General features: G+C 43.1%; 1 protein-coding gene across 1 annotated transcript in view; it reads right to left on the bottom strand.

The window, feature by feature from the left end:
• The window catches only part of LOC308467640 (far upstream element-binding protein 3-like), a gene marked incomplete at both ends in the record, with an annotated part of 97571 nt that extends 72491 nt beyond the window's left edge, over positions 1 to 25080 (bottom strand). Inside the window, 3 exons of the mRNA XM_080989371.1 lie at positions 3014 to 3155; positions 17737 to 17837; positions 24888 to 25080. Coding sequence (XP_080845497.1) covers positions 3014 to 3155; positions 17737 to 17837; positions 24888 to 25080 — 436 coding nt within the window. The remainder of the gene's footprint in view (positions 1 to 3013; positions 3156 to 17736; positions 17838 to 24887) is intronic.
• Positions 25081 to 25195: the final 115 nt, after the last annotated feature.

Below are 25195 nucleotides of genomic sequence, written 5' to 3'. Positions count from 1 at the left end.
CTGTTCAAATCCGACAAACATTGGTGCTGATTAACCATTAGGGGTATTACCCAGCGTCTTGCTGCTCCTTCTAAGAGGTTAATCAGAAATAAAACATGCTCAGAATCATCTTTTAATTCTGTCCCCCCCCCCCGCACTCTGAAGAGCAACGTCATATTCGCTTTGAACCCTGGATAATCCATCACTTTGTCACTGAACTTAGCTGGGGTGATGGGGGGGGGGGTCCTCACAGCTCGCCTCACCAATTATTGCATGCTTGCCAGGTGCTGCTGATTTACTGTGTTTGTCAGACTTTCTACATGACCTCTGAGTACCAAATTCTGTTGTATTAGCCACTGTATCTATGCTTCTTCAGTCTCACCGCTGGCCTGTGGCCCAGCCAGTGCTGCAGCACCCAATGGCAAAGGAAGGTGTGGGTGTGGGCTGCCCTGGGTGTCATCACTAAGGGAGGGGGACAAAAATAACTCCTGCACTTCTCCGCCTTCCTTGCCTGCTCGCTTTGGCACAGTAAGTCTCTGCGGAGGAAAGCCACTTCCCTCTGCAGGAACCGGGAGAGTCTCAGTGCAGCCAGAAGGGCAGAGAGTGAGGCTCCCCCTGGAGGCCAGGAGCGGAGGTGGGAAACTTTCTGCCAGGTTTCAGCTGCCTGGAAGGTTTCTAAGGCTTGAATGAGTTGAAATGGGCTGAGGCTGTTTGGGACAGGTTTCCTCAAGGGCTGCTTTTCTGGTATTGTTGGGGGTGGTGTGGGAGTGAGTTAATACTTTTTGCTGGGTCTGGGTTGCTCTGGGTTTTATGACTGCATGGTGCAAAGTGATGCTACTTAGTTATTTACTGTGTATTTATTTAATATATTTATATCCATCCTTTCTCCAAGTTGGAATTCAACTTCAAACTTTTAAAATCATCATTATGTAAAATGTAATTTAATAAAAACAAACTAGTTAAAAACAATAAGTAAAACACATTAAAACACATTTTGAACCAGCAATTAAAATCCAGTTTGCCCTGACAGCAACCCAGTGATTACAGTTGCAATCGAAATTATTCAACCTGCATTGCAAATCATGTTTATTACAGACTTTCAGCTGTTTGCAATGAGCAAATCAAACAAAAGCAATTGAAATAATAATAATAATAATAATAATAATAATAATAATAATAATAATTTATTTATACCCCACCCATCTGGCTGGGCTTCCCCAGCCACTCTGGGCGGCTTCCAACAAAATATTAAAATACTGTAATACATCAAACATTAAAAGCTTCCCTAAACAGGGCTGCCTTCAGATGTCTTCTAAAAGTCTGGTAGTTGTTGTTCTCTTGGACATCTGGTGGGAGGGCGTTCCACAGGGTGGGTGCCACTACCGAGAAGGCCCTCTGCCTGGTTCCCTGTAACTTGGCTTCTCGATGGGGGTGGAGATGCTCCTTCAGGTATATTGGACTGAGGCTGTTTAGGGCTTTAAAGGTCAGCACCAACACTTTGAATTGTGCCCAGAAATGTACTGGGAGCCAACGTAGGTCTTTCAGGACCGGTGTTACGTGGTCTCAGCGGCCGCTCCCAGTCACCAGTCTAGCTGTCACATTCTGGATTAGTTGTAGTTTCCGGGTCACCTTCAATGGTAGCCCCACATAGAGCGCACTGCAGTAGTCCAAGCGACAGATAACAAGAGCATAAGATGCTTCAAGTGTTCTCCCCAAATTCAGCTGAAATTGCAACTTATACTGGCTTCTCTAGTCTCACTATTATTCAACCCCCTGAATAGAATCCCTCACAACAGCACAAATACAACAGGTGTTGTCTCAAGCACACTTGATGCAACTAATCAAGGGTTCCGTCAGTTGCACCAGGTGTGCTTGAGCTGGAACACATGAAATACCTAAGCTGGCTATGGGGTTGCTGAGTGTCAAAACTGAATGCATGTTAGAAATATGGCTAAGTCAAGAGAATGGTCCAAGAAGGTAAAAGAAGAGATTATCGTCCTTCACAAACAAGAAGCAAGATACAAAAAGATAGCAAAAGGCACTGAATGTTCCTAAAGACATCATTGGAAGCATAGTTCACAGGTTCAAAGTTAAAGGAACAGTGGTTACAGTACCTGGAAGAGGAAGAAAAATGAAGCCTTCTGTGGCAACAACCATATTTCTGAGAAGGCAGGCTGGGAAAACCCCTTGAGTGACTGCAAAACAGCTGCAGCAATACTTGGTGGCAGCAGGCACTGGGGTTTCAGCGAGCAAAGTAAGGCATGTACTAAACACATAAGGTTTCCATGCCACCAGAACTCCAAGACGTACACCACTACTGACCAAAAAGCACAATGAAAGTCGATTCCAATATGCTCAAGATCATATAAATAAGCTACAGAAGTTTTGGGATTCTGTTCTGTGGAGTGATGAAACAAAATTGGAACTTTTCAGCCCCATGAATCAGCGCTGTGTCTGGAGGAAGAAGAATGAAGCATACACTGAAAAGAACACTCCGCCTACAGTGAAGCATGGTGGTGGCTCGGTGATGCTCTGGGGCTGCTTTGCATCCGTTGTGTTGAGCTATATCAATTGCTTTTGTTTGATTTGCTCATTGCAAACAGCTGAAAGTCTAACTTTTGATAATGAACCTGATTTGCAATGGGGGTTGAATAATTTTGATTGCAACTGCAGAATCCTCTGCTGCATAGTTTCCCAAGGCTTGTCTGAATGGGAAGGGCTTAGTCTGCTGATGGAATAATAAAAAAAGGGAGCTAGTCTACCCGCTCTTGGGAAGGATTTCCACAATATGGGGAAACCCACCAAAAAGGCAATCTCTTGTGTCACCATCGACTGTGCCTCTAGTATTGATGGAAGACCGAAACTTGATACCAGCACATAGGAAAAACTCCCAAAATCAGGCAATGCAGAACCACCTTCCCATAGTTAAAGTGTTAACATTCCCATGCATATAAATATTTATTGCAGGGGGTTGGATTAGAATACTCTTGGGGGTCCCTTCCAACTTTACAATTCTATGATTCACACTGCTTACCTTTGCCTATGACCAAGCCACATTTGTCAGCTGGCACTGTGTAGGTGATTTCCTGTATGCCCCCAGGGGTGCCAATGCTCCAGTCTCCACGTCCGTGCCCCCTTCCCCGAGCCACAACAAGGCTTCCAAAACCATCACGCTCCTTGAAGTGGGAAGAAAATGACACACTCATTAACATCCTGGGATTTAGAATCACAGAATAATAGAATTGTACAGTTGGAAGAGACCCTGAGGGTCATCTAGTCCAATCCCTTGCAATACAAGAATCTCAACTAGACCATCTATGAGAGACTGGCAAGAAAACCTTAACAATACTATCTCAGATTTTTTTAAGCGCGTGTGAAACAGTAGCAGCTTGTACACAAATGTAAGTTTGGTTTGACTTGATGGGCAAGGAGAACTCCAAAGGGTTGGTCTGTTAAGGAAATTTGCTTTACAAAGGCAGCTTTCGATACCATCGACCATGGTATCCTTCTGGAGCGACTCTCCAAACTAGGGGTGGCACTGCTTTCCAGTGGCTCCAGTCCTACTTGGATGGTTGTTCCCAGGGTGTGTTACTTAGGGAATGCTTTTGAGCCCCATGGAACCTTCCATGTGGGGTTCCACAGGGCTCAATCCTATCCCTCATGTTGTTTAACATCTACACAAAACTGCTGGGTGGGGTTATCTGGAGGTTCAGAGTTCATTGTCAGCAGTATGCTGACGGCACTCAGCTCTATTTCTCTATTGCAGGTGAGGCAATGCTGGACCAGTGTCTTGCCTCAGTAATGGACGGGATGAGAGCCAACAGACTGAAGCTCAATCCAGATAAGACTGAGGCATTGTTAGTGGGTGGTTCCCTAGACTGCATAGGTGGGAGGTCACCTGCTCTTGATGGGGTTACACTTCCCCTGAAGGAGCAGGTTCGTAGCTTGGGGGTACTCCTGGATCCTTTGCTGTCGCTCGAGGCTCAGGTGGCCTCAGTGGCCTGGAGTGCCTTCCATCAGCTGGTGGCCCAGCTACAACACTATCTGGACAGGGATAGCCTAACTAGTGTTGTCTGTGCTCTGGTAACCTCAAGGTTAGATTACTGCAATGCGTTATACGTAGGGCTGCCTCTCAAGACGTTTCGGAAACTTCAGCTGGTGCAGAATTCAGCGGCCAGGTTGCTCACTGGAGCAAGACGGTTTGAGCATATTACACCGATCCTGGTCCGACTGCACTGGCTACCAATTAGTTTCCGGGCCCAATTCAAAGCTGGTTTTGACATATAAAGCCTTAAACGGCTCAGGACCGCAAAAACATAACGACTAGAGATGGGAAGGCCTGGGAAAAAATGGAAAAATGGGGGGGGGGACCTGGTTTTTTCCCATTTTTCCCAAAGCCATTTTTTTCTGGAAAAATTGAAAAATTCAAAAAAACAAAAACAGGCAGTCTGATTTACAAGCTGCCAGATAAAGAGGACTGCAATTGACTGTTTTCCTGGCTGAAGCAAAGAGCAGGAAAATGGATCCTTTACAGGATGCACTGGGAAGCACCCAGTGTCCCAAGCTCCATAGGGAGAATTATCAGACCTGGGCTGGCTATTGTGAAGCCTTGTTGAGGAGGCTGCAGTGTGGCACACGGTTCAAGATGCTGCCCCTGCACCGTTGACAGCAGAATGGTCTGCTGCTGATTCTAAGGCCATGGGCTTAATTCTCCTGCCTCTCTCTCAGGAGGAACTGATAACGCTGGCTGGCAAGACGACTGCACATCTCATCTGAGAGAAGAGGCTGGATCTGTGCTGCTCTCCTTCAGAAAATTGCACAGGATGAAGCTCAAGCCTGGAGGGGATTTAAGGGCACATGTCCTGGAGTTAAAATCTCTCAGACAAGAGCTTGTGCATAGAGGCTTTACCATTCCAGAGGCCTTGTTTTTTGTTCTTATTCTGGACTCCTTGGACGAAAGTTACAGTGCCATTGCTAGCCAGTTGGCAGCGTTGCCAGCACAGGATTTAACTGCATCAAAGGTGTTGTTAAGTCATCCCAGACAGTGATGCAGGCACCAGAGGGCGCTAGAGTGTTGGCAGCTGTGAGATGCTTTTCCTGTGGGAACCAAGATCACCTACACAGGGACTGTAAACAGCATCCAAAAGCGAAAGGTAAACAAAGCAGCAATTCTACAGGCAGCAGGAAGAAGGGGGGCAAGAAGACCACAGTGCAGAATAAAGCCTTGATTGCACACACTGCTACCCCAAAGGCCAAGGGTCACTTTGTTGTCGACTCGGGAGCGACTCGCCACGTATGCCGAAATCGGCATTTATTTGTTTCCTTCATGCCACAGGAGGGTTCGATTCACCAAGCGGATGGTAAATTGTTACAGGTTGCTGGCAAAGGGACAGTCAAGCTCCAGAGCCTGAGTACTACAATCAGCAAAGTGCTGTTTGTTCCTGATTCCACTGATAACTTGCTCAGCTGACAGAGCAAGACTTTGACATTTCCTTCAAGAAGGGAGTTTGCTTCATAAGGAAGAACAACAAAGACATTTTACAGGCAGATTATGTAAATGGTTTTTTCTTGATAACTTATGTCGGTGTCAGTGTGCAAAGTGATGAATCTTGTTGTGTTATGAATACTAACAAAATTCTCCATTTAAATTGCATATATTCCCACCACAGGTGGTTCGGTCATTTGGGATGGCAAGCACTGATCAAGATGCCAGAGATGGTTCAAGGCCTGACCAATAAACCCTGCAGGTTTTCATGAAGTGTAAGTCATGTGCAGAGCAAAGGTACGGGTTGCACCAAAGGGCAAGGTTTCTGGCAGGCAGGCATCTAAACCCTACCAGATTGTCCACACAGACCTTGTTTGTCCGCTTGAACCCTTTCTAGGTGGGGCAAAGTACTTCATGGTATTGATTGATGCTTTTTCCAGGTACATTCATGTGTTCATGCTCAAGCAGAAATCAGAAGTATTTCCTAGGTTCAAGGAATTCTATGCTTGGTTGCAAAATGTCCATGGGAAGCAACTGCAGTGTTTACTGATGATGGAGGGGAATTCACTACTCAGCAGTTTGAGGCTTTTCTGACTGAGAAGGGGATTCAGCATGACCTCGCAAGTCCAAGATCTCCTTGGCAGAATGGACTTTGTGAAAGGGAAAATCAAACTTTGCTACAAGGCCTTAAAACCTTGTTGCATGATGCCAATCTTCCTGAAGAGTATTGGGCTGAATCTCTGAATTGTTTTGTTTATTCTTATAATCGCAGGTATTCTGCACCAATAGGCTGTACTCCCTATGAAAAGATGTTTGGTAAGAAGCCATACGTCAAACACATGAGAATTTTTGGTTCTGACATGTGGGTCCATACTCCACAGAGCAGCAAGCTCGGGAAGTGTGGTGTGCATGGCATATTTGTGGGGTACATAATGGGTGCATACAGAGTGCTAATGACTTACACAAAGACGGTACGGTTTACCAGGAGTGTTCAGTACAATGTAGGGATTTTCCAGAGTCACCCAGTTGCTGAGGAAGCAGAGGAAGATGAGGATGATGATCAGGGTTCAGATTCCAGTTCAGTGGGAGGTGCTAGTGCTGCTGACAGTGGCAGTGACACAGCAGACTACAAGAGCGCGAAGGCCTCACTCAGACCATCTGATGGGTCTGACACTGAATTGGAAGAACCACTGTTCACCACTGGCCGCCATTCTCCTAAGAAAGAGGAGATGAGTGCTGAAGACTTGCGTCTAGTATGCAGATCTGAAAGGGACACAAAGGGCAAATCTCCAAAGAGGTATGCTGATGAGTTTGCTAAAACAGCAACAGCTGTTGTTAGTAGCTCAGAGAAGGTATGGGAACCTTCAAGCTTCCAAGAGGTCCAGGAGTTAACCTCAAAGGATGCAGAGCCATAGCTAAAAGCCATGAAGGCTGAACTTGATTCCTTAGAAAGGAATGAGACCTGGGAACTGGTTCCAATAGTAGAAGGGTTGAAGCTGGTTGACAGCAAATGGGTCTTTAAGGCCAAGACTGATCAGAATGGCAAGGTAGTAAGACACAAAGCCAGATTGGTCGCAAGAGGTTTTTCACAGGTACCAGGACAGGACTACCACAAGACCTACTCACCCACTGTCAAGTATGAGAGCATTAGGCTTATGCTCAAGATTGCATCACAACGTGAACACAGCTTTTTTGTATGGGGTTCTGGGGGAGGAGATTTATATGCTTCCACCAGATGGAGTGCAGGTACAGAAGGGAATGGTCTGTAAGCTACAGAAATCCCTATATGGTCTCAAACAGAGTGCCAAAACTAACAGAGACATTGCTTTCTCTAGGTTTTCACCAGGGCAAAGCAGACCCATGCGTGTTTGTCAAAGAGGTGGGGCAAAACAAACTGTATTGTGTATGCTTTGTTGGTGATCTTCTTTTCTTTTGGAAGCATCAGGCTTTGTACCAAAGCACCCTAGTTCAGCTGTGAGAGCACTTTGACATGAAGGATCTTGGTGAGGTATCAAACTATCTTTCTCTGGAAGTAGAGAAAAACCAGGCAGGTGATTTTATGGTACACCAATCTCAGAAAATTGCTGATGTGTTAAGCAGGCTGAATTTGGTTGGTGCAAATCCTGTGGACACACCAATGGTAACAGGTTTCCAGGTAGATGATACTGGTGAAGCATTTTCTGACACTACCTTGTACAGATGCATTCTAGGCAAGCTGAATTTCATTGCCAGATGTTCAAGACCTGATATAGCTGTGAGCACTAATCTTCTTAGCAGACACGCTAACAATCCTACTGTTCAGGATTGGAAAGCTCTCAAGTGCATAGCTCGTTACCTGAAAGGTACTATGCACTACAGACTGAGATTCACTAGCCAAAAGTCTGGAGGTCTTGAGATTTTTGCAGATGCAATTTTTGGAAGTGACACCACAGATGGCACAAGCACTTCTGGGGTGTGCTACATGTACAACCAGTGTCAGTTTGACTGGCTGTGAAAGAAGCAGACAACAGTGAGCCTAAGTTCTTGTGAAGCTGAACTCAATGCACTGTCATTCACTCATAGATTGTGAATGGTTGTTGCAACTGTTTCAGGACATCAGGGTTAATGTGAAATGTCCTATACAGGTTTATCAAGACAACAGGTCCTGTTTGGGTTTGCTAGCTTCAGAGAGTTGCAGGCAAAGAACCAAGTACTTGCAAATAAAGTTACATTGTGCAAGGGAGTGTGTTCGGAAAGGACTCATTCAGGTGTCCTATATGCCAGGAAATGAAATTCCTGCTGATCTGTTGTCTAAAGTTGTTAACAGAGAACAACTTAAGGTATATGTACAGCGGTTGCAGTTGGGTTGAAATACTGCGCCATAGGTTACATGGAAAGGCGGAGGATGTTGGAAAATTCCATTCCACCTTAAGGAGCAGACATGGGATTGTTACGTGTCACATGTCTGTTTACGTTCCAGCACAGCTGGCTGGGAACTTCCGTAGTGTGTATAGCTTTTGCTTTTCTCTGTCTCTCTGAGAAGAAAGGAAGAAGACATGTTTTCTTTGTCATGATTTACGCTTAATAAAGCTTTAGCTGTTAGTATGTTTCCACAAGCCTCTCACCTGTTCTGTTTGCACAGTATGCTCTGCTAATATTATATTTTAATATAATATAAAATGCTCAGGCTTTTGAAGTCTGAGTCGCTGATTTACGTCGCACCAGAGATTGGGGGATTGTCACGGCTGGAAGGGCATGATCCAGCTGGGGGCTAGCCAGCTGGCATCTAGACCCCCGAAGGATGCCGTATGTGGCCCCAATCCCTGTACCCATGATGCTTGAGGTGCAAGAGGCAATTAAGCAAGCTAAGATAGGTAAATCGCCAGGGCCGAATGGATTTTCAGCAAAGTATTATAAAAAGTTGCAGGATTTTCTGGTACAACCATTAAAAAAAGTAATTGTCAGAGTTGCTTCCAGATCCTAGCTCACAGAGGATCACGCTAGCCAGCGATCATTAAATAAAAGTCTTTATTGAGTTACAGTTTCCATTCTCAAGCTGCTGCGTGCAACCCTACGTCTAATGGTTAGATCGGCGAAGCTCCATCTGAGTCTCCGCCCCTTGTACACCAACTTAATATCCTAGCCTTGCTCCACCTTTTCCGCCTGACTGTTCTTCTCTGGGTCCCTCTGCCCCCCGGGGTCTCTTCCTTCCGGGATTCCTCTGACGCTGACGCTGACCCCCCTGACTCTTCTCCCTCCTTTCGGCGGGCTTTAGGACCTGGCTCCCTTTCCGGGCTGCCTACTGCGCCACCTTCCTGTGCATTTGAACTTGGCGCGCGCGCCCAACCTTCCACCTTCCGTCTGACCGTTTCTTCGCTCCCCGATGGAGGTGTGGCCACTCCTGACTCGTGCCCTCCCCCCTGTTGTGAGCTGCCAGCGCTTGATCCCTGGCGCCCTTCCTCTTCCCTGCTCTCTGGCGGTGACGCTGGTCCCGATTTCCAACTGCTCCCCTCTGAGTCCCCTCTGGCTCTATCTTCCTGGGGTGTCCCCCTAGGCTCCCCCCTTGCCCTGGCCACTGGTGCTCCTTTCTGTGAATCTTCTGATTCACTGGAAAGACTCGGAGATCTCGGGTCGTCGTCATCACTCATCTTTTCTTCTGCCTCCTCCCCCTCGCTCTCTGTTTCCTCCCTTGCCCTTGCCTCTGCTCCTGAACCCCTGACAGTAATGAATGGGATTTTAAAATCAGGTAAAGTACCAGACACCTGGAAGGAGGCCTATATTACTCTGATCCCAAAACAAGATATGGACTTTTAGTTAAAAATTATAGACCAATTTCTTTATTAAATAACAACTATAAATTATTTGTAAATGTTTTGGCCAATATACTGACAGGCTCTGCAAGCAGGGATTTGTGAATGGGAGAGGAGAGTTGTTGTTTTTTTAAACAGCCCTCGGAGTACTCTTAACATTTTAAGTTGCACTTTTACAAGTGTTTAAAGACTTCCCTTTCTTTCTCTCTCTCTCTCTTTTTTAACTTGGACTGAGGCATCCTGTTAATGGATGGATGAGTGAGCAGGCAACCAGCAGGCAAGCTCTGTGTTGGATTAAAAACACAAAGACCTGGCAACTTAAACTGCTACAAGTTTAAAGAACCCTGGAACTTCACTTTTGCAACCGAAGTTTGGCAGGAGAACACTCTGTCGAACTTGGGGGGGGGGGGTAACCTCAGGGAGGCAGAGTGCCTGGAATAGCGGGAGTTTAATTCGGAAGGCAGCATTTCCATAGTGACATCTGACATCTGATGAAGACCAGGGCACAGCATTTGGAATACTGAATATCTGACCTTGCCACTCACTCGGGATTATAAGAATATATGGATTACAACTGCCATTCTTTTATGGTCATTTCTGGATTATAAAATATATCAAAGATGTTTGGATTATAATTGGATTATAAGTGGAAAACAATTTTACATAGAAATCTGGAACCCAAGGAAAAACTTTCTGTGCTTACCCACATTGAGAACTTCCCATTAATCAACTTGAAGTAACTATATCTTCCTAAGTGACTGTAACATATTGTTTCACTCTTTTTACTTTTTAATGTTTGCAGTTACTTTTTATTTTCTTCAATCTCTATTTACAAAAGTCACAGATTTATTTGTATATTGTTTGGTATGGTATTAGGTTGATGTGTGGTATAGAGAAGTGTGTAACTGGTGGGCTCAGAAGTGGAATTTTCCTACCCTGAGCTTACCAATGGGAAAGAGATAAGAGCTAACAGCCATGACCTTGAAGTCAGGGGGACTGAAGTAACTGTTTTGATAATAGCCATGGCGGAAAAGAGTAAGCAGGAACCACTAGTCGTAACAAGATAGAAAACAGCAGAAGCAAAAATAAGGGCCTCTGCTCAAGAGGAACATGAAAAATGACTAAGGTAGATTTCTCAGAACTCATGGCACTACATTTTGCAGAATTTAAAAGGGGAATGGACCAATCAATGGAAAGATTAACCAGGGAAGTAAAAGCGGACATAGAAAATAGTACTGAGGTACTCTCTCAGACATTTGATAAATTAGATGAAAAAGTGAATTCCTTAGAATCCAAAATTCAGAAATTGGAAAAGTCCGCTGGGGAGGTGGAGGATCTTAAGGCAGAACAAGGTGCTGTGGCAGGGGCTATAGGAGGTCTCTCTAATAGACAAAATGAGCTGGAAGAACAGATTCTTCTTCAATTATGACAGAATGCTAATACGGTTCGAATAAGGGGATTGCTGGATTCTGAAAAAGAGCAAGGCTTGGCCACATACTTAAGCAAAATTCTGACTGACTGGATAGGGGAAGGGCAAGCTGGGATGGATGAATTAATTGAAAATGCTTACATAGCTAGGACAAGAGCATCCAGAGAAAGAAAACAGCCTGCAGACGTCTTGGTGACATTTGTCACAAAACGAGTGAAGGATGCAATCCTTCAAAAAAATTATGAAGACGGTCTGCAGGTTGAAGGTAAAAGAGTGGACATATTTAGGGAAATTCCTTTTAAATTAAGAATTAGGAGACAGAAGCATAGGACCCTGACAACAACCCTTAGAAAAGTGGACATAAAATACAAATGGGAATTCCCAGAAGGAGTTTCCTTTACTTACAGAAAGAAGAGATATAGATTGGTAACTGAGAGTCAGGCCCATGAGTTTCTGGAAGTACATGGAAGAGACTTTGAACTTAGAGAAGGGGCAAAATAGAAAAGCCCCTTAGAACAGCAAAAGGAGGCACTGGAACAACTGGGGGCAGTAGGGGGAGAAACAGATTTTTAAAAACAAAATTGACAATGGCAAATCTTAAACTCCTAAATTGGAATGTGAAAGGACTGAGTAACAAGGTAAAAAGAAATAGGATTGAACATGTGATTCTCAAACAGAACTTAGATATAATTTGCCTTCAGGAAACACATGCAGCAAAAAAACCCAAAGAATTCTGATCAATAAAAAAGTAGGGATGGATTTCATTTCAGCAGGCAATACAAACAGACGTGGCATAGCATTTTATATTAAACCTGCACTTGAACCCAAACGATGATAAGAATTGGTATATAAAGAATTTGGAATTATTTTTCAGATTAATAGATTTAACCAATAATTCAGGGGGAATAGTGGATGGGAGTGAGGAGGCTGACTTGTAGTTCTGCATTTTTATGTGTTAATTGACATTTTGATGTGTTGTGTAAAAAACTTGGTGGGGAAGAGGAAATTGGTTGTGTAAATTTGTAACTTCATATGTTAATTGTAATCTGGGGCAAAATACCTCATCTAGAAGAAAAATAGATAACCAATCAATCAAATTTAAATTCAAAACCCAGAAGAGCCAAAGAAAAAATAAGAAGACCCCATGTCATCAAACAAAAAATATAATATTGGTCCTATTTACAATCAGCAAGGCAGAAGGAATTCTGGACTCGAACAAGAAATGGCTCTGAGAGATCTTATATTAAGTTTGAAGAATGATAAAGGGGAAATGAAGAAAGAATTTAATGACCTTAAGTTGGAAATGAATAGCAAAGTGAAAGGATTAGATGACAAATTAGACAAGATGCGGGGGAGAGATGAGAACACTAAATCAATTATGGAACTAAAAGGACAAGTAAAGGAATTTGCAGAGGAAAAGAAAGAGCTAACAAAAACTGTTCAGGGACTTAAAGCAAAAACACAACATTTAGAAGAATTTTCTAAGAAATCATCCAAAGATCTAAGAGAAAGTAAAAAAGAATGGGATAAGCTTTAAAAGGAAAATGATGACTTTAAAGTCACTCAGGAAGCAACATGGGATGCACTATCCATCCTTCAAATGCAAACTAAAGAAAGAACTCTGAGGATACGTGGTGTCCCAGAGAATTTGGAGGAGAATGTTCAAAACACTATTATAAAATAATTAGCCAACTGGTTAGAAATAAAAGAAAATGAAATTGCAGAAAGTACAGAAAGTATATTTAGAGTAAATTCTAGGAAAGTGTGATGGGACGATGAGCTGCTTGTGTGTAAAATCCAAGTCCCTCAGAGTTTGGTCAAGTTTGCAAACCTCTGTCTGTAACGGAGCCCCTTAAACATGGCTCCCTCAGTCGCTGGCAGATTCCGACAGTGGTTGCTTTCGGAATCGCTTCCAACATAAAAGCTCCTTAACGGAAACACGTCTTCTGGACTCTCTGCGTGACAGTTTCCGGCGAGGAGTGGGTGTCCCTACAGGAGGTCCTGAAACCTCCCCACTGTTTTCGCTGGAAGTGTCTCTGAGCCATCCCTCCTGCTCACTTTCCCTCAGCTCACCTCCTCTCCCCCTACTGGTTCCCTCTTCAGCTGCTGAGTCTCTCCCAACCTGTGTGAGCCCTTTCACCTCCCTTCCTTCCGATGGCAGTTCCCTGAAAGAAAGCAAAGATGAATAAATGGCCAGGGGACTGTCTAATTATGTTTACATCAAATATACTAAGGAACAGGATACTACTGCAAAGAAGGAAAAAAACTGTTCAAAATTGGAGGAGAGGAAATTATAATTTTGAAAGAGATCCCCCTTGTTTGCTGGAAAAGAGAGAGAAATACCAATTCCTGACAAGAGCCCTAAAAATGAAATCAATATTTTTTAAATGGGAGTTTCCGGAAGGAATCTCCTTCAACTTTAAAGGGAAAAGAAGAAGATTGGAAACAGTGGAAGATGCAGAAAAATTTTATAGAACATATAAAAATGAATTAGGGGGCAATATACACCTTACAGAAAAAGAGTCCAGCCCAAAGAATCCAAAAAACACAAATTCAGATCACGGTTCAGAGAGTGAGTAAATACCTCACAGAAACAACATATTGAATTGCCAAAAATAAAAATTGTAAATAAACTTCGTGTTATAACACATTTTAACGAATAAAGATGAACTTAATTTTTTTGTCTTGGAATGTTAATGGATTTAAATGATAAAAAAAGAAAATAGCACATATTCTGACTAAACAAATGAATTATGTTACTTGTTTGCAGGAAACATGTCACAAACGAACATAGAAGAGTATTAATCAACCCCAAATTAGGAAAAGAATTCATTGCTGCAGATAAAGTAAAAAAAAGAGTAGTGATTTATGTCAGACCTGTGTTAGAGCCAGAGTTTTTATTTTCTGACCCCAAAAGGAGAATAGTGATTGTAAAGCTTAAAAGTCAAGGAGAAAACATCATAATAGTGGGGATATATGCACCGAATGGAAAAAAAAACAGTATTTTATAAGAAACTAGAAAAAAAGCTGTTGGAATATGTAAAAGATAAAATAATACTGCTTGAAGATCTTAATGGAGCAACAGATCCACAGATAGATAGATCGGAAGGAAGTAAAGGAAATGGAAAATTACCTTCTACATTTGCAAAGATGATAGAAATTCTAGATCTAAAGGACTCATGGAGATACAAACATAGATTTGAGAGCGAATACTTCTCTGAACCAAACAAAACAGCTAGTAGGATAGATGCCATCTGGGTTTCGTTAGATTTGATTAGAAAGATTGAAGAATCACAGATTTTACCAAAAATAATCTCAGATCACATTCCAGTTCTGTTAAAACTACAACCAGACTGGAAATCAGGAATACATAGATGGAAATTGAATGAATCATTACTGAAAAAGGAAAAAATATTAGAGGGAGCTAAAAATGCATTGGAAGAATACTGTGAATTGAACAAAAGCATAAAGCAGTGATCAGGGGATACTTTATACAACAAGGTGCAAGAATAAAAAAGGAAAGTGAAAAGGAAAAAATAGAATTAATGGAAAAAATAAGGAAAAAAGAAAAAGAGCAAATCAAACAACCAAATAATGATACAATCAAAAAAGAGATTAAGTTATTACGGACAGAATATATGTCCAAAATAGAACAGGAAATAGAGTGGAATGTGAAAATGTGGAAACAAAATAATTTTGAGTTTGCCAACAAACCCGGAAGATATCTGGCGTGGCAATTGAAAAAGAGGCAAAATCAAAGACAAATAAACAGAATAAAAATAGAAGAGAAAATTATAGATGATCCAAAAGTAATAATACAATTTTTTAAAAAATATTATGAAAATTTATCGTATTTTTTGCTCTATAGGAATGAAGGGGAAAAATGAAGGGGAAATGTGTGTGCGTCCTATGGAGCGAATGCAGGCTTTCGCTGAAGCCTGGAGAGCAAGAGGGGTCGGTGCACACGACCCCTCTCGCTCTCCAGGCTTCAGGAAGCTATCCGCAAGCCTTCGGAGTGCCTGCCATGCTCCGAAGGCTTGCGGATAGCAGCCTGCATCCCGAAGCCAGGGGCGTGCTGCGCAGCACGCCCCGGGCTTAAGGCAGATATCTGCAAGCCTTGGGAGCCGGGTGGGAGTTCCCACTGGGCTCCCAAGGCTTGCGGATAGCAGCCTCTAAACCCGACCTGGTTTGGAGACTGGCGGTGGGGAAAGCAGCTTCCCCCCCCCCCCGCCAGCCCCAAAGAGCAGGTCGAAAGGAACCCAAAGCCTCCAGAGCCCAGCGGGAACTCCTGCTGGGCTCCGGAGGCTTTGGGTGAATGCACCTTGAAAGCACAGAACGCACCTTGTTTTAGAGGGGGAGAAGAAGGGAAAAAAATTTTTTTTCCTGTTCTCCCCCTCCTATGGTCTGGTGCGTCCTATGGTCCGGTGCGTCCAATAGAGTGAAAAATACGGTATATAAAAAAGACAAAGATGCAAAAGAAGTAGACAACTACCAACACCAACAGAAAATCCCAGAGATAAATAAATAAAAAATACAAATGCTAGACTCTTCGATAACATTAGAAATTAGGAACGCAATCAAGAAAATTAAATTAGGGAAAACACCTGGCTCAGATGGTCTCCCAGCAGAATTCTATAAAAAAATGGAGGAAATCCTAACAGCCCTACTGGTTGAAGTAATGAACAACATTCTTAATAAAGGAAAGATTCCAGACTCATGGAAGGAAGCCTACGTAACATTAATACCTAAACAGGGAGGAGATCCGGAGTCAATATCTAACTATAGGTCAAATAAAAATATAAAGATAACTATATTAAAAATTTCAATTACAACTGTATTTGACTTTATCATGGTAAAAGTAAAGCACTCTGTGGGAGAAGAGTAAGTTTGGAAAGGTGCCAACAACAGACTGCTATGCTGTGGGAATATGGCTAAGAGTAAACAAGAGATGGTTGAATCTGACTGAATCAGCGGATGATGATCTGCATAACAATGCTGACTCAGATACAATTTGGCTTAATTTGCGGATTTTAAAGCTGAACTATCAAAATGGATGGAGTGGGAGTCGCTGTATGGAAAAGTTAAAGGACTTCAGGAGAGGATTTAAGAGGTTGATTGAGGTGTTTATTCCCAGAAATTCAGAAGCTTTTCTTACAAGGACAATAGAGGATGAAAGTTTTGAAGAAGGGGATCAAATACTGTCATATTTAACAACAGCAGCCATAATCTCACAAATGTAGAATGAAGAAAGGATGGTAAAGGATCAATCATGACTGAGCCTTTTTAAAATCAGTGACTTGCGTGAACATGACAAACAATACAGTATAATTAAGTGATTAAAATATTGAAAATAAAATATTGAAAATAAATTAAAGAAGATTGGCGCCTTCTTTGGACTATCTGGAAAATACTAAAGTTAACGGAAGCGTGAGCAAGATCCAAAATAGCAGTGGATGGATAATGAATTGAAATAAGGGGAAATTAACTGAATAATTAATTGTATTGAAGGAAAAATGTAATAGATAAAAGTATGCTATATAATGCAGCAAGAAAGGGCGAGAATGGAAACACCAGGGAGGAAAGATTGGAACTCAACTTATAAAAGTTCTTTTTAATTTGTATGGAATTTGAAGTTACCATATTTTTTGCTTTATAAGACTCTCTTTTTCCCTCCTAAAAAGTAAGGGGAAATGTGTGTGCATCTTACGGAGCGAATGCAGGCTGCGCAGCTATCCCAGAAGCCAGAACAGCAAGAGGGATCGCTGCTTTCGCTGCGCAGCGATCCCTCTTGCTGTTCTGGCTTCTGGGATTCAGAATATTTTTTTTCTTGTTTTCCTCCTCCAAAAACTAGCTGCGTCTTATGGTCTGGTGCGTCTTATAGAGCGAAAAATACAGTAAATTGTTAAAAATATTTGAAACTTAATAAAAAATAATTGGCAAAAACAGGAGAGCTTCCATTCTTCCACAGGTGGGTGTGGGGGAGAGGGCAGGAGCACCTGAGCAGAGGCGTCCCCCACAGCTGGATGCAAAATTGCTAAGCAATTAATCAAATGGAACTAAAAGGCAGCTTTGACAAGAGAGGGGGCTGGCTGTACTATCTGTCAAGACTGTCATGTTTATCATGGAAATCCAGTGGGTGCTTGAGGCGGTTGTCTGTCTCCAAAGCAGTGGCATGCAGAGGAGCGAGAATGATTTGACCACTCTGAAATGGCTGCCCCCAAACCTCACACCACTGTTATCTTTTTAGACAAAGAGAACTGGCCTGACCCTTGGAATAAGAATTTTATAATCAGGACATTAAAAAGATTGAAACTAATGAGCTGAAGACTGGAAAAATGAGAAAAGAAATTGGAAGATTTGTCCACCCCTATTCCCAACACAGCTATGTAGAAGACAGAGAACAGCTAGCACAGTCTTTATATATTTACCATCTATGTGCCACAATCTTAAAGGGTTATGTGCAGAGAGGTCTGTAAGACTTAATTCCCTTCCCCTGGAAACTCAGGCAGTTCCCCATGTTTTTATACAGTCTGGATGGAGGTTGCCCCACCCACCTGCACTGTGAGAATGAGCTCATTGATGAATTGGGCTGCGTGCTGACACCGATCTGGAAGGCCAACAACCTGCGCGACCCTTTCAGGACTAATCCCATCATCTGTGGAACAAGAGGAGACAGACCCTAAATTAAATACAAACACAGAGGGGGAAAGGCAGGAGGTATAAACCTCTCATATGAAAAGGGAAAAAAATAACAAAGCACATGATCACTTAGCGTCATCAGTATATGCAAATATATAGATCATTTAAGAGTATATAGAACCCTTATTCTCAACAATGATGGAACTCATAGATAGAAAATACTTTAATTTTGTATAAATCTTTAATATTTGTAAAGGGAATCTTTGTATGTGTTAGTAGTTTACTAATTAAGTATCTTTGCACTTTTGGAGGGAGCGTCTCCACCCCCATCATTCAGCCCAGACACTCCAAGGGCCTTCTGGTGGTTCCCTCCCTGCGGGATGTGAGGTTACAGTGAATCAGGCAGAGGGCCTTCTCGTTGGTGGTGCTCAATCTGTGGAATGCCCTCCCATCAGATGTCAAGGAAATAAACAACTACCGGTATCTGACTTGTAGAAGGTATCTGAAGGCAGCCCTAATTAGGGAAGTTTTTAATGTTTTATTTTTTTATCACTTTATTTTATTATTATTATTATTATTATTATTATTATTTTGGGAGCCGCCCAGAGTGTCTGGGGAAACCCAGCCAGATGGGTGGGGTATAAATTAGTTAGTTAGTTAGTCCTTCCAGGCTGTGAGGCTTTATTGTTTACATTTTTTAATCTTTGTTTTCTTTTTATGTTTATGTTTGCAATTTTTTTTTTGTTAACAAAGAAACAAAATAAATCAAAATAATATTAAAACAGCAGCAACAAGCCTCTAGGACTACAGCTGAGGAAGCAGTATCTTAATGGTGGCAACAAGAAACTCTAAAGGGCAAATTCTTCCAATGAAAAGGGCTGCCCAACCATTTCTGGACAGCCACAGGACGAATTCAAGGCTATGCAAACTGGCACTGGAGAAAAAATTAAACCAGTACCTTGAAATATACCTCTTTGTCTGCCCGTGCCCCAGGCATATTCTAAGCTAGAATCTCCTCTCTCAGGAAAAGCACACCCAATTGTTCAGAAAGCAAAATATTCGTTTCTGTATTCCAATGTTCTGACAACAAGTGCAAAGTCTCTGGAATGCCCCACTAAGCACTAGCCACTTATTTTGTAATTGTATTAATGTTTTTATTGTACTATGTAATTTAATACTTTTATTTTAAAATGCAACACACATTCTTTAATTAAAGCCCCTGCTTCTTTGGATTGATTTACGGTGTCCTACAGGTGGTGGGTACTCCAATCCCGCCGCCTCCCCACGTCAATTTCAGGTGCTTGTGAAGTAGGGGAAGAAAGCCCCATTGCAGAAACAGAAGTCCTTTATTTGTTTTGTTTCTTACATTTATATACCACCTTCCATCTTCCAAGGAGCTCAAGGTGGTGTACCAGCAACAGTGTTTGAACATTCTGCTAGGAGGAAGAGGAGGAAGGAGACAGTTCCAAGTAGTCACTCAGTTTCCATAAACCTAACTATACATATCCTTAAAAGTGTCATTCAAGAATGCGACACCTAACAGTAAAATTCAATTACCATAAATATGTGTTGAAAAGCATTTTATACCCTGTAAAGTGCAACAGAAATAATAAACAGAAAAAAAATGTGTCTCCAATTTAATAGTTTGATCACTATTATACTGCAAATACTGCTGGACAATGTCAGGTTTTCAACATTGTAATGTATCGCCAGGCCAACATCACAATCCGGCGGTACATTGAGATATTCAAAACCCTGCTTCCTACCACAGCACTGCAAGGAATTAGGGTGAAATTGCTGAGGCGGTTTCACCCCAGCACCTGGCAGCGCCAAAGAGGAAGCAGCTTTGCACCCCCAGCTGATCAACCCCATCCTTCTCCAGCTTGCACGTGAGCAGAAGGATTGGGGCTCCCTCAGCTGGGGGGTGGATGGGAGCACTTTAACGGAGCCACCCCTGCCGCTGCCGGCTCGTATGAGCTGGTGGCAGGTTGGGGGCTCCGTAAAACTGCTTGGCTGAGGCAAAGACAGTCATTCACTCCTCAGCTGAGCAGTTTAAAGAAGTGGAGAAACAAGCTGTATCAGCGCCTCACCGATGCAGCTTGTTTCTCCCTCTGGACTCTCTCCCGAGTCCCTCTGCCTCCAGAGCCTGGCTACAGCTTGTTTCTCCCTTGACGCGTTGGGCACAGGTGGCAGAGGGACTCAGGAGTAGCACAGTTTCACTCGCAATATACTGCCAAGTGAAGCAGGCAACGCGGTCTGCCCTTCATACTGGTCCTGGGTGATGTATCGTGTGGCGGTAGGGTACGAGGTCTCCAGAGAAAAGGCACCATGAAAAAACTGGGCCCAGGGGATGTTAGGCTATAGTTCCATTCCACCTTAAAAGGGTACTGGCATGATGTTAGTGTATCACATGCCTGTTTACTTCCAGCTCTCGCTGGGAACTTCTGTTACATGTTGCTTTTGCTATGTGGCTGTTTTGCTGGACACGAAGGCAAGCAGTCATGTTTTCCTTTGTTCCTGAACACGCTGAATATATGCTGTACATATGCTTGCACAGCTCTCTCTGTCTGCCTCTTCCGTTGTGGCTGACAGAGTGTGCAAGGGTCTTGGAACGTATCTGCAGGCTTAATCACCGGTTCTTCCCCACTCCCCGTTCCTATCGGAACAGGGGTTTGAGGTTCGCAGGAGAGCTGTTTTGTGGACTGCTGGACCTCTCGACACCCTGAGGACTCTCTCAAGGATTTTAGGGGGTGCGCCTCACCTTGGCGCTTTCCCCTGTACCTCTGCGGGGCTCGAGTCTGTCAGATGATCGGACTCACACTCCTTTTCGCCATTCGCAGAAACTGGAAGCCTGGTGTGTAAAGATGATTCATTGCTGTCATCCTTTGTCTATTCACATTCCTCTGCTTTATTCAAGGTCTTACTGGGCTATAAATAACTCCCCAACAGAAGGCTGCTCCACCATTAAAACTCCAGGAATTATTTTCTTCAGCCCGCAGTTACGAGAACAGGGTCACATAAATAAACTCCTGCTAGATATAATTAGCAGTCCTTCGTTTTACCAAATTAGTCTCTTTTCCACTCCAGTCCAAAGATATTTTCAATAAAGGGGAAGGTATATAAAACCATTGTGAAACTCTTGGTAGAGTATAAATCAGTGTTTTCCCTTTCTTCCCTCAGTATCAGGCAAACATAGTGACTACACACAATTTTTTCATTTTGCAAGGGGGGCTCAAGAGAGAAAAATATCATTTAGGAATCATTATAACAAACATTGCCTTGCCTCTCCCTCCCATTCCGGCAGCTGCAAGGATTTTCGTGCTTGTAAAAAGTCATTCAAATACCTTCATAGCTCAAGTCCAGTCCTTTCGGCAGCTGATTAATTGCAGCCCATTATCATATGCTGTTTCAGGAGCGCCCCTTAATTAAAGCCAATATTCCAAATTCTTGAGGAACCGATCATAGATCATGCCAGAAATGGAGGTTCATCCATGACAGGGACACACTTCCCAGGTCGTACCCGTTCTGCCTTTCAAGTTGGCTTAAGCAACACAGAGGGATACTGTGCACTCACCAGAACCCCCTGAGGAGCATTGCCAGGAATTTTACCTCATAAATCCTGGCTTTCCCCTGCCCAGAGGGCAGCAGAGCTCAACCATCATGGCCATGACATCAGGCCGGAAACCTCAAGCAGATGAAAACATTAGCAAGCTGGTCCTCCTGGTGGGTGATCTAAACGCAAGGCTAGGGCCAGATGACTCCAGTTTAGCAACCAAATACAGGTGAAAAATTGGGTTTCCTGAGACATCTAGACCAGAAGCCCGCCAGACCCCAGGGCTATCTAAGGACCAATATTCAAACTACGCCGGCGCCTGCCTTTTCAAATTTTCCAGGCAGCTAAGTTTACACATTCTAAATGGCCACACAAGAGGCGATATCCCTGTGGAATATACATTCCTGTCAGGGTCAAAACCTAGTACAATTGACTACATATTGGTCGATAGCGAATTATTAGCAAAAACTGAGCGATTAAAAGTGCTTCCATATGTAGAAGGGGATCACTTCCCATTACCCCTGAAGGTATCCCTCAAAAACAAGACAATATTTCTTAAAACAATATACCCTGTAGAGATTATCGCTTTAGAGCACCCTGGATGTCGAGCTAAATGGACCCCCGCACTTGACACCCAACTAAAGGAGATTTTAGCTTCTGAAAAACCATATACACCTACCAAGGGCTCCTGGAGCAACCTCTATCCAGAAGATCCCCTTGTTGAATATGAGTGCTTGCTTCAACGCCTAAAACCCCACCTCTTTAACAGAAAACAGAAAACAAACCTTGATTTGATCAGACCTGCTTCCAGGCCAAGAAAATGTTACAAGCTGCCTATAAAGCTGCCCGGACAGCTGATAACGTTATTAGACAACAACCCTATCTCTCTGTCTGCACTGTAAAAAAAGAATACAAAGCCCTAATAACCCGCCAAAAATATGCCTGCAGCAGAAAATGCTCGTCGAATCTAATTAGCGTGGCAAAGGGAAAAAATCAGTCACTATTTTGGAAATTGGTTACCTCTGGCTCCCCCAAGGCTGTTTCCCCTCTATCCACACAAATCCCACCTGACTACTGGGTCTCCTATTTTTAAGCTATGTATGAGGATGTTGAATATCCCAGTCAGGAACATGAAATAGAGCAGCTGGCTAAATGGCCGGCAGTCTCGGAAATAGAAGTGAAACTGCATATAAACCAACTGGAAATGGCTAAAGCTCCTGGACCTGATGGCATCCTTCCAGAAATGCTAAAATCACAGGCAGACTGGTGGGCCCCTTCCCTTGTGAGGAGAATCAGAGCTTACAGGGTTAATAGCTGTTAAAGTTTGTGAGTCGTAAATCCTTTGACCCACTGAGTCTGCTGCAACGGCACTGCAATAAATTTGATTTATTGCCACTCTAACAAACTTCAATGGCGCCCACGCGCTGCCACTCTTCTCAGTTGCCGGATAATAGCAGAGTTCACACGCAGCATAAAATGGCTTGTCTGTGTCAACGTGGTGTCTTCAATAAATCAGCTCGACACCAGTGCTTCTAATCTATCACTTTTTATTTAGAAGCATAACAAACAGAAAAGAAAAACCTACAGAATCTAGCTGCATGTTCGCAGCTTTCTGCCGCTAACAAAAACAAAACTACCTTCCTCACATTCCCAGAAAGACTGCTATCCAGAGAGCGTTCAGCCCCCACAGAGCACAGAAGCAGCCTTTGACTCAGTTCCCAGAACCAGACTCTGGGACAAGCTTTGGCCCACTACCATCGATAGAAGGCTACTATATTTAATTCAGGTAGTACATTCAAATACGGCCCTTAGAGTCAGGTGCAGCCGGCTAGGGCATTTAACAGATCCCATCAAAACATTTAAGGGTGTTAGGCAAGGATGCCTTTTGGCCCCTTTATTATTTAATTTTTATTTAAATAACTTAGTAACCACTCTCCATAACCTTGACTTCCACCCTCCGAAGTTAGCAAACCGGCATATCACGGCTCTGCTTTATTCAGACGATGCGGTAATACTATCCAGAACCCCCTTAGGGCTTAGGAGAGCACTAAGAAAATTAGCTGCCTATTGTGAGATGGAATGCCTCAAAATAAATTATCAGAAGACCAAAATTATTGCTTTTGGGAAAAAACCAAAGCTCAGAAACTGGAAACGTCAAGGCCAAAATTTAGAACAAATCTCGAACTATAAATATTTAGGAATGGTGGTCCAGGCATCAGGATCCAACAAAATTCATATTAACTCAAATGAGTGTGCCGGAGAAAGATCTTCAAATGCTATCCTTAAATTTTTTAGAACTCAAGGGGGTTTTTTATGTCCCCACGGCACTAAAATTATATAAAGCCAAAACATTGGCACAGCTCCTTTACGGATCCTTTCTGGGCCCACCTCCCTCCTCGTTCATTCCCCTTGAAAGAGTGCAATCCAAACTCCTCAGAGCCAGTCTGGCTGGCAGACAGAAGTCTTAAACACTCTTCAGAAACTGGGCCCTGCTCCCCAAACCCTCATAACTATGGGCCTGGGCCAAGCTAGATCCGTGGTTAGGCAAAGAATCATGGACACAGAGAGACAACAGGGCTGTATAAGGGTCCCCAATTATAAAATCATAGAAAACGGGAGATATGTAGCCACTCCAGCAACATATCTATTTTTCCTTGCATCCAGAAATGCAAGAAGGGCTTTCACTCTTCCTAGAAGCTCGGCCTTGCCCTCATCAGTTCTGGAAGGCTCCTATAGAAGTGTCTCGTACTCACAGAGACTTTGCGCCTGCCCATTAGGGGAAATAAGGAAGCCCCAAACATATATATTTTTAGATGTCCTTTTTATGCTGAGATTCGTAGAGAGACACCATTGATCCTTTGCTGAAGAGGCTTGCCAATCTTTCAGACAAGTCTAAACTTAATTCTCTCCACTTAGGTAGGCAAAGATCACAAGATGACCTGGCTGGTAGTCAGATTCTGCGCCCAGATTTGTAGGCACAGATCATCCTCTAGAATGAAATAGCTTACTAGGAAAAAGCTGAAGTCGCCCTTTAGGGCACCTCAGGGTCAATTTTTATGGTAGCCCAAATCTCACTTGTACAGGTGTATGTACGTATATATCTCAATTTTAACTCATGAGCTATTGCTGCAATCTGCTCTAATTGTATATTTTATCTTTATGAACGCTGTTTTTATTGTGTTGTGTGAGCTGGTCTTTGACCATAATAAATTATCTATTAGCAGGCTTTCACTCAGCCCTGCACGGTAAATAGCTATCAAGGAATCATGATCCCACGCTAGCTCCTTCGACAGCAAACTGAACTATGTACTGTACTCCATTACTGAGTTAGACCCCTGCTTCAGCTTAATTAGCTTTCATGTATTTGCAGGTTTCTGCTGCGGGTCCTGGGACATGGAATAGAGATGAGCCATAAAACTGTTCAACCTCAACAAAAAGGGTATTGATTAATTAGTAAGGTAATCACCCAGCATCTGGCGGCTCCTTCCAGAAGACTAATAACTAAAAACACACGCTCCTGGTCTGACAAAAAGTCATCTTGCCTCACCTTCAAAAACATTTCCATGTTCGCTTTCAACCCAAGCAACTCAGAGGTCTGTCCATTGAACTTCAATGGGGGAATCGGGGTATGTGTGTGTCTCATTGACCGTCTCTGGGTTTCTCCCACCATCCTGGCCATTTCTGCATGTTGAGAGTTGACGGCCATTGTTAATTGTTCTACGTGTCCTCTCAGCGTTAAATTTTGTTGTAAAAGGCATTGAAATTGCTACTTTCAGTTATCAGTCTTGGCAGGCTGCACCCTGGCAGCTCCTGCCCTGTTT

Source organism: Podarcis pityusensis, assembly GCF_964106645.2.
Source record: "Podarcis pityusensis genome assembly, chromosome: W".
NCBI classification, from domain to species: Eukaryota; Metazoa; Chordata; class Lepidosauria; order Squamata; family Lacertidae; genus Podarcis; species Podarcis pityusensis.
The sequence above is the reverse complement of the archived record's forward strand: the minus strand, read 5'-3'. Positions and strand labels throughout refer to the sequence as shown.